The 10,155-nt window shown below is 33.6% G+C and overlaps 3 protein-coding genes across 4 annotated transcripts; all 3 read left to right on the top strand.

Moving 5' to 3' along the window:
* Window positions 1-108: 108 nt before the first annotated feature.
* Window positions 109-3,646, top strand: LOC101255358 (small ribosomal subunit protein uS5c). Its single transcript, XM_004232848.5, has 2 exons — window positions 109-862; window positions 3,204-3,646. The coding sequence occupies exons 1-2, from the start codon at window positions 195-197 to the stop codon at window positions 3,451-3,453; spliced, it is 918 nt and encodes a 305-aa protein (XP_004232896.1). The 5' UTR covers window positions 109-194; the 3' UTR covers window positions 3,454-3,646.
* A 222-nt stretch (window positions 3,647-3,868) lies between these two features.
* LOC101255654 (uncharacterized) lies at window positions 3,869-5,004 on the top strand. Of its 2 annotated transcripts, none has more exons than XM_004232849.5 (2): window positions 3,869-4,173; window positions 4,389-5,004. In XM_004232849.5, exons 1-2 carry the CDS (start codon window positions 4,167-4,169, stop codon window positions 4,730-4,732), a joined length of 351 nt encoding a protein of 116 aa, XP_004232897.1. In that variant the 5' UTR covers window positions 3,869-4,166; the 3' UTR covers window positions 4,733-5,004. The 2 variants fall into 2 exon arrangements, with proteins under 2 accessions (XP_004232897.1, XP_010316758.1); XM_010318456.4 differs by having other exon boundaries at window positions 3,982-4,173; window positions 4,367-5,004.
* Window positions 5,005-6,189: 1,185 nt separating this feature from the next.
* Window positions 6,190-7,668, top strand: LOC104645830 (late embryogenesis abundant protein 1-like). The gene is made up of 2 exons (XM_010318457.4): window positions 6,190-6,484; window positions 6,877-7,668. The coding sequence occupies exons 1-2, from the start codon at window positions 6,293-6,295 to the stop codon at window positions 7,513-7,515; spliced, it is 831 nt and encodes a 276-aa protein (XP_010316759.1). The 5' UTR covers window positions 6,190-6,292; the 3' UTR covers window positions 7,516-7,668.
* Window positions 7,669-10,155: the final 2,487 nt, after the last annotated feature.

Below are 10,155 nucleotides of genomic sequence, written 5' to 3'. Positions count from 1 at the left end.
AATGGAGCTTGCATTAATTGGATGTAAACACCCAGTGCAGATAAGTTTTTTCCGAGCGGGTTTACAAGTTTACATTCATGATAGGAGGCCCAAAATTAGGCCCAACTCGGCCCATGTTCCTTCTTTATCCAAAGGATAAGATTACACTCTCTACATTTTCTTCCTCTCTACTTCGCCATTGATACAAAACAACAATGGCAGCGTCTTCTCTCTCCACCTTCTCTTCTCTCTCTCTACGCGCCCCATCTCGCTTTTCTCCTTTTCAATCCCAACCCCACCATACATTCTTCATCCCAAAAACCATCCAGTCACCATTTCATCTCCTCTTAAACCCAACAAAATTCGACCCCATTAAACCAAATTCTACAACTGCTGAAACCACTTTCTTTGACAACACAGACCCAGAGGAGATCTCCACTTATGACCCTCCAGAGCGTCCTGAAGACTTTATAGAACCAGCATCTTTCGATGACGGTCCAATGGAGTCTGAAGAAGAAATTGCAAAAGCGTATGAAGAGCTTTATGGGGCTGCTTATAGCGGAGAGACTTTTCTTGGGAATGACATATATGCAATGGATTCTAAGGTGAAAAAGACTACCTCGTTTGGGAAAACCAAGAAGGAGAAGGCCAAAGATGGGTTTGACGAGAGAGTGGTGCAAGTTAGGAGAGTTACTAAGGTTGTTAAAGGTGGAAAGCAATTGCATTTTAGGGCTGTTGTGGTTGTGGGTGATAAAAAAGGGCAAGTAGGTGTTGGAGTTGGTAAAGCTAAAGAGGTTATTGCTGCAGTGCAAAAGTCTGCTGTTAATGCCAGGAGGAATCTCATTACTGTGCCTATGACTAAGTACTTAACTTTCCCCCACAGGTAAATGGTTAATTGTGTGATGTTCTCATTTTCTGCTATGTGCTTTCTCTAGTTAAGTTTTGGCATTAATGTAGGACATTTGTGTAGTTCTCAGCTAGTTTGGATGCTTGAAAATCTATAAATTGAGCTACATGGTGCGAATTTTGGTTTGTAGACTCTGATCATCACTGTAGAACCAGAAATGCCAAAATTGTCTAGTCAATGTATTTAACCACCAAATCATTTAGTCTTAGTGGTACAGGCAGGAATTGTCTCTACATTTTTCCGGGTCTCTCAGCTACTTCTTATGGTTAATAATTAAGAGTAATAACATAGAGAATACCAATTATATCACTCAGTGCGAGTCCTTCTGCTCTTGCCTACCTAGCATAGTTACTGGAATTTTTTTTTGTGGACTGTAGCAGGTACTTATGAATTAGTTGAGGTGCAGGAATTGCAGACCTCTAATGTCATTAAAAATTATGAGAATTGAGGTCCATTTTATGCATTTGTTCAATTTAATAAGGCTGCAAAAGCTATGAAAGTTCACTCCTCTAAGGTTGAGGTTATGGCTGATCAGTTATCTGTTACCTTTGCCATTTGATTTGTTTCTTAGGATCAAACTGTTGCTAGAGTCGTTGTACTTCGTATAGCGATATGGCAAAGGTAGTATAGTGCCGACAAGTTTGAGTCCTGTGGTGAACCAATCATAGTAAGGTGAAGAAAGGATAGAGGGGAGAGGACATTATCTATGCGCTCAAAGATGCAAAACGACTGATTATTCAGTTAAAAGAAAAAGTAGAGTAGTTCTGCTATCATATATCGATGATGCTGGATAGTTCTTTATTCTTCTTCTTCTTCGTCAAAGGTAGTATAGTGCGGACAAGTTTGAATCCTGTGGTGAACCAATCCTAGTAAGGTGAAGAAGGATAGAGGTGTAAGGGGAGATGACATTATGTATGTCGCTCGAAGATGCAAAAAGACTGATTATTCAGTGAAAAAGAAGTAGAGTAGTTCCATTTCCATATATTAATGATGCTGGATAATTCTTTATTCTTCTTCTTTTGAATAATTTTTGCATAGGTTTTTCATTGTGCCATGGTTTTCTTGTGCAACCAGAAGTTGGCATGATCACAGATTTTCGCTCAGAAAAAGTCACCCATTTTAGTTGTGCCTCTTTACCTTAAACTTAACCAATAAATATAATTACAAAGAATCTTCTAGATCAGTTGTATATGGTTCTTGTAATGGATATACTTGATTGATCTCTATTCAAAAACTTCCTTTATGTGGTTTGACCTTTCCTTTTATGGACTGAGCCTAAGACAAGCAAATATAAAATTTCTATTTACCTGGGAACACTTTTGGAATCTCGCCGCCTCTACTCCTTTCATATATTAAGCCAATTCGTGCACACCTCAACCATGGGTAGGAATTGACCTTGGTGTCCCATGATGTTCACCCACTTCAGTACCGCTAGACAACACCCATGAGGTACAGACTGGAATGCTTGATAAGCTCTATCTTAAGCATTTGAAATTTAATTTTACGTCTTTGTATTATGACAAACCTCTCATGTTGTTGACTCTGTGTCAAAAAATGAGATGTGCACAAGTGTGTGTTATTGGTCTCTGTGTTTGTTTTCATTGAATTAATAGGTGACATAATGTACATGTCCACTATTTCATCTATCTGAGTCCAAAATATGTGAAAAGTCATAAAAATGATTGCTTCTCCTCCTCTTCAACTTTAAGAAAGGATATGCAGTGAAAAAGTAAAAAAGGATTCCCTGGTTGCATCATTAGCTGTTGATGTCTTTTTCTGAGTTTCTTGTCATGGTTATCCTTGCTCCTCTATTGCTAAATCTGGAGGAATGAAATGAGAGGCCTGGAGTGGATGGATACATTTATGTGAGATCATTGTATTTTTTGATCCTCTTTAATTTACTGTTGTCCTAGAGGGATGCACATATTTGCAGCCTTTTGATGAGTAAAATTGATTCGTCTAAAGGATTTACCACATCTTGCCTTGAGGAGATCTTCTTTTAGCATTTGCCTTGCCATGTATTTAGACTGTAGTTGCAAAAAAAATTGATTGAATTATGCAGCTCATTGTGAAAGAATTAGTACCAATGAAGTGGATGATATTCAAATTTCAGTAGAGAAAAAAACTTTAGAAGATTTCTTTATATCTATTTAAGTTTTAGTGGGTAGAGTTACTCGTATGCACGTGTATTAGTTTAAGATAGCTGATGAATAGTCTGCAAGTTGGCGGGGACACCACCATTGTCCAAAAAAGAAGAATCATGTTGATATTGGTATATAAGTTGGGGATCTAACATTTATGAACAACTAAATTGCAGATCTGAGGGAGACTTTGGAGCAGCAAGGGTGATGCTTAGACCAGCAGCCCCTGGTACTGGAGTGATTGCTGGTGGTGCTGTGCGGATCGTTCTTGAAATGGCTGGTGTTGAGAATGCTTTGGGTAAGCAGCTTGGAAGTAACAATGCCCTCAACAATGCAAGAGCCACTGTTGTTGCTGTTCAGCAGATGAGGCAATTCAGTGAAGTTGCTCAAGAACGTGGCATTCCTATGGAAGAACTCTGGAAATGAAGACCTTCCTTTCTTCCTGTTGCTTCGATTTGTATCTTTTAAGATTTTTGTAGAAAAAAAAATGTTTCAACTGGGATAGCTGCAGATGTACCATTTAATTTTTCTGCAAGTGATTATTTGTTAATTATGTAAATTTCAAAATGCAGCCTTCTCAAACAGGTTCTTTCTTCTATAAATTCATAATTTAACACTAGTTGTCTACTTCTCAGCCTGGACCAATTTCACATTACATATTAGAACTGTTCATCCATTTAGTTATTCTATTGTTTCAAACATCATCCATATAGTACCAAAAAAGACCATTTTTAGCACATTTTAACAGTCTGTTCCATCTTTTAAATAAAATCATGCTAAATATGATGATATAATCGGATAGTTATCATTTCGTTCCACTGATGTGATCTTTAAATTAACATGGGGGCACCCTGTACACGTGTCCAGCAGTAGCAATTAAGTGGCACATAAACCTCTAAACGTGTCACTCTCAAGAAACCCCAACCCCCTTCCTTTATGTAAACCAAATTCTCAAGAAAAGTGTGACGAAAAAGAGTTAATTAAAACCTTGAAAATCATGTTGAGTTTTCATTTCATTAACCAAAAAGAAAAAGTGTTGGAAAGGAAGCATCAATGGCATCGTTAAGCAAAAAATCAATCTTCAACCTCTCTAAAGCCTTCCCACATCGAGCCTCCACTGTCTTCATCGGTCGTCAAATATGGAAGGTGAGTCTTCCTACATAAATACTAGATGTACCACTAAATATAATGAACAAGCCATAAATCCACCTAGAATTTGAAATTTATCAAATATTACATACATTAATAATTGAATCCACATTTAATCATAAAAAATATTTAAATTATTGTTTTGTGGCATGAAACTAAACATGCTTAGAATACTACTCATGTATTAAAGGGAGGATATGTTGCTGCAACAGAGGAGCCATCGGAAAAACAGAGCAGGAAGCTGTACGGGACCGATAGTGATGAAACGGGTGGTAAAGTATCTGAAATGGCTGATAAAGCGAAGGAGGTGAAGGATAAAGCTACTAAAACAACTCAAGATGCGTGGAAAGCTATCGAGGATACTGCTGAAGAGTTGAAAGAAAAAGTGGTGGGAAATATAGATCCAGAGAATGTTCAAGAGGAAACTGTGGTGGAAGATGAGAAAGAGCTTAAGAAGAAATTGGCTAAAGAAGCAGGAGGAAAGCCTGTGGATGAAGATAAAGGCTTGAATGTCAATTGGAGACCCATTGTTGAGAAGAAACCACAACCCTCTTGAAAATGATCGTTTTCTCTTTTAGCTTTTTTATTTGTAGTTTTGACTAGTTAAGTACCATGGACTTAATTAGTAGCTAGCTAGCTTTACTTTTGCAAACCACTATGCCTTAGTATGAATGATAGCCAGAATAAGTTTCACACAATATTCAAATCTCAAGACAGTGTCATGCACAATTGTAAAGCCCGAGTGGAGGGTTTTAGCTCTTTTTTTAAAAATAAAAAAACAAAAAAATAATAATAAAATAATATATATATATATATATATTTGATGTATGATGAATCTCAATCCGGATGTACACTTATTTCGTAAGATATAAATGCTGATAAAAAAGTTTTAATTCATCCACTTCATATATATATATATATATATATATGATAAGTTTGATATACGTTTTTGATGTATGATAAATCTCAATCTGGATGTACACTTATTTCGTAAGATATAAATGCTGATAAAAGTTTTTTAATTCGTTCACTTTATAATTAATAAAATTAAAATAATATCGATTTTAATAAATATGTTAATTAAAAATGAATAAATAATTAATAATAAAGAGTACTAAGCAAGTTAATAATTAAAAAAGCCCAAACTCTTGAAGTTCTTGGAAGTTAAAAGCTTAACAATAAGATAAACTCTATTTAGTGTTATATCGTTCTCGCTTTTCTTTAATTTTAAAAAAGGAAAATACGTAAATATCTTTTAATTTATATTCAAATTTTTAGAAATATATTTGTTAAGGTTTTATTACTTTTTTAAATTTATTTTATAAATAACTTTTTATTCTTTTTTGATTTACGTAGCATCAGAATTGAAAAATTATCAACACATACTAGGTCTATAAAATGTCATATAAATAAAAAAGAAATAAAAAATTATTTATAAAATAAATTTGAAGATAATAGAATGTACGTGTCTAATCATGGTACATTTTCCCTTTTTAAAATAATAAGCTAGCTTATAATTTTCTCTGTTTTTTTTTTCCAAAATCTGTTTTTGATGAAACAGTTCTCATTAATTAGTTTTTTTTTTTTAGTCAATTACTGATTCTTGACTCGGCACGACAGTATATCAGCAATACCACATCTTCAGGCTTCAATTGTATAGTAGTCTTATTATATTTTCATTATAAATAAAAACTAAAATCATTTCAACGTGTAAGAGATATAAAAACATCGCAGAATCGTATTTTTTAATTCTATATGTACAAAAATTATGCGAGAAAAGAAAAATGAAGAAGAGAAAAGCAAAGCACAACTGTGCCAATGAAAAAAAAAAGAGAGAGAGGAAAAAAAAGGTCAATTATATCCCTCGGTAACACCAATCACAATTTGTACGTCGTGTAACAATTTTGAATGCATCCACTATACGTGGCGTTTACAAGACAAACGTGTCATACTCTCACGAGGACACCAATTTTTTCATCCTTTGCAACTCTGTCACTATAACATCAAAGCAAATTACCAAATCATTTCAACTTGTGCAAACTGCAACACAGAAACTGCAACAGATCTCTCACACACACACAGAGAATCGAGCCTAAATTTTGTGATAGCAACAACAATGGCAGCGATGTCAATCACTAAAAACGCCATTTTGAACCTGTCAAAGTCACTTCCTAGAACCTCTTCAATTTTCCTTAGACGCAATGTCTCCTTTTTTTACCCTTCGAAGACGATTCCTCGAACAACATCTCTCGTTATTCGTCACAAAATCTCCCATGTCTGCTTCTCATCTTCCCCTAATCACTCTGAGGTACTCTTTAATTTTTTTTTTCTTCTTTTTGAAATGTATAGTACCAAATGTCTTTTAATTTTATGTTTAAATTGTGTCTTCTTATGCATGTATTAAACCGATGGAATCTATATTCAATAATTAGTACATGTTCTTTTTATACTTTTTAACTTTGGATTTAGATTATACTCCCTTCGTTACGTTCCACGCCTAGTTTGATTTGGCGCAAAGTTTAAGAAAGAAAAATGACAAAAATTTGTGTTATAGTTAAAATTTTATTTAATATAAAAAAGTCTAGTTCTAACTCATATAAATTGAGACAGAGCAATATAAATTGAGACAGAGCAAGTACTATTTATTGCCCTCAACAATATATTTTACATTGATTCTGCGTCTCCAATTTATGTTTCAAGGGAATCCATGCATCGGAGGATTTAAAAAGAAGACAAGACTTCGATAGAGGTGTTAAAGAAGAGAAATCTCCTATGAGAGAGATGGCTGATAAAACGAAAGACGATGTAAAAGAATCCATGGACGAAACTAAGCGTACAGCCAAAGACATGAAAGATAAAACAAAGCAAAGTGCAGAGAACATGAAGGACAAGACAAACGATATGGCTGCAAAGGCAGCCGATAAAGCAAAAGAAGGGAGAGACAAGGCAGCCGAAATGGCACATAACACTAAGGAGAATGCCAAAGAGCGAGCCCACGACATGAAGGAGAAGACCAAAGACACTGCAGAGTCCATGGCTGATAAGACGAGAGACTACGCGCACGATACGAAAGAGGCCACGAAGGAAGGGGCAAGTAAAGTTGCTGAGACAGCACAGGCAATAGCTGATAAAGCTAAGCAAGCAATGCAGGATGCTATGGGAGCGGCGAAAGAGACGGGTCAGAAGATCAAGGAAACTGTTGTTGGTTCAGCGGAGGACGAGAATAAGTCCGTTGATGATTATATCGAAGATCGTACGAGGGAGAAAACTATGGATGAAGATGTGGTGGAGCAGAGGAGGCCTGCAGCAGGGGGTTCAGGTCATTCTAAGAAATTTTGAGGAAAAGAGGAAGTGGAAGTTTGATTTGAATAATTTTAGTGATAAAAGGTTTTTCTTTTGGGCTAATATGTTGCAGGACTTATTTCCTTTTTGCTTATTTTTGTATACAAGTATGAATATTTTCTAATGTCAGGAGTTCTTTTTAGTTGGAAATATCACTTCCATTTTTACAAACATAAATTTTGTGTTAAGAATTTGAAATAGCATCTAAGGTAAGCTGCAATATATAGGAAAGGGAGAAAAGGAAGATTATGGAAGAGGCAAATGGACGTTTAATATTTATTTCTTTTAACGGTGAAATAGGGAATGGGAGATTTATGGAATTATAGAAAATGGACATTAAGATAATTAGATAATTTTCTTGGAAGTTAGTGGGAAAAGGAAGATTATAGAAAGAGGAGAATAGACATTAAGATTATTTTCTTAAAGGTGGAATAGGAGAGGGAAGATTATTGGAAGAGGGAAAAAGAAATTTAAGTTTATTTCCTTTACACTTTTTTTTGGATGGTTGTAATGTATTGCTTCATATATTGTATTCGAATTATATTTGTTTCAACGATCGATAGATTAGATCGTTTGTTATTATATAGTATTGTATTTTAATGAATGATAGAAAATGTTAAGGATAGTGATGTGATTTAATTAGTTGTTATATAAAATGTGTTCTTTTTTTATGTACCTAATAATGAACTTGAATGATATAAAATAATAGAATTTAAATAAAAATAAATATTATATTTAATTTAACAACAAAATATAACTATCCAAACAAAGAGTTGAGAAATTGCAATTTGGGTCCAACTTCGATAGGTTTATTCACCTAAGCTCCAAGTAAAATTCATACGAATTTGTATTTTCGTAGGTTATGAACTATCGATATCGATATATTGGTTGTAACTTGTGAAGCAGGAGCAGAGCTACAACTAATAAAGGGTGCGCAAGTGAGCACCCTTTGTCTCGAAAAGTTATATCGTACTTACGAAATAAATTTACGATATTTTTAATATATATTTGGGTTTGCACACACTTGTGTAATTATAGGAGTTGGCTCAATGATAAAATGAGTGTTGAAAGTGCGGAGCTGAAGGTTGAGGGTTCGTATGATCCCTTCAAATATTTTTAAACATTTTTATTAGTTAAAATTCACATCACTTCAAATGTTTTTAAACATTTTTATTAGTTAAAATTCACATCAAAAAGTACTTTTTAAAATTATAAACACTTTTTATATAATGTCCGGCTCCGCCTATCTTTCAGAAAAAATTGAAGATAGGCCCAGTAGTGTTGGGCCTTAACAAAATGTTGCAGCGACATCAAAGTGCGTTTGGAAATGATAAATTTTACTTATTCTTTTTAGTTAATTTAATAATCATGTGATAACCAAAAAATAATTTAGACTTCAACATTTAACCGCTGGTGCTATCCAAGCAGGGGCTATTATATTCAATTAGCAACCTCTACAAATAGTTATTATCCACGTCTAGGAATAGCATAGTTACTTATAAATAAATATATAAATATATATGATTCATTGAAGATACGGCGTAGGCATATAAATATATATTATTTATAACTGGAAGAGTAGGTTTATTTCAATTTATATTTTCTCACAACATATGTAAATAAGGAGTATGGGCTTAATTTGTATGGTTTGGGGGCAGTTGTAACTTCCATTGGCTTAATTCTAGCACCACATCCATAGCTCCTCCGACAATAAAGCTATGCATTATGTCACGTGCCTCACCTAAGTGCCATATCGATATCGATATCAATTTAAATTTGTATGAATCGTTAATTCGTCTAATTTATTATAAATTCGATACATTTTGATACATCTAGCTAAAAGTTGAGTCTATATATAACTCAAAGTTATTTCATGAGAATTTGGACAAAAGATTTCTTATGACTGATGTATTATATAGTAATAACAATAATAATTACAAATAACTAGAATTTAGTAGATAACAAATTATACATACAGATGATAAAACTAAAACTTAGTGTGAATTGAGCTGGTTATACATGTATTAGCTTGAGTAAACATACATTCAGCTCAATCCGTACACTTAACCTCCTTAGCTAATTAATCGAATTACGTGTAAGTTAGCATCCGCTTCTGTTTCGTTTTATGAATATAAATTTAAATGGCTCAAGGGCAAAAAATTGAGGAATATAATGTTATTTTTTTCCAGGGAAATATTATGTTATTAACTTATTCAATTTGAGTTTAAACTGTGTTTATATAATTTAATTATTATTATTTTTGAAATAATAAGGTCCTTCTGTATGTTATCTGTGATTAACTTACTGCTAAATATACCCTTGAAATTACATGAAAAGGTTTTTTTTCAGAATTATATTATAAATATTACTTTAAGAAAAATAATTTACTTTATGTTCTGATACCCGATCAGAACAAACTGTAGCTGAAATATTCAAAGCTTAAGATATAATAAATTTATCAAATCTTTACTGAAACATCTTAAAACACATAGCTAAGGAACTCTCAAATGAGAAAAGAGGGAAACCCTTTTCCAAGTTATTAACAAGAGAAAAGTATTGAATCATTCAATTGTCTTAAAAACATGTATTTGATTAATTAGATTTCAAATACGTTATCAATCTGACAATATAAGTAAA

Source organism: Solanum lycopersicum, chromosome 2 (assembly GCF_036512215.1).
Source record: "Solanum lycopersicum chromosome 2, SLM_r2.1".
Taxonomy (NCBI): Eukaryota; Viridiplantae; Streptophyta; class Magnoliopsida; order Solanales; family Solanaceae; genus Solanum; species Solanum lycopersicum.
The sequence above is the reverse complement of the archived record's forward strand: the minus strand, read 5'-3'. Positions and strand labels throughout refer to the sequence as shown.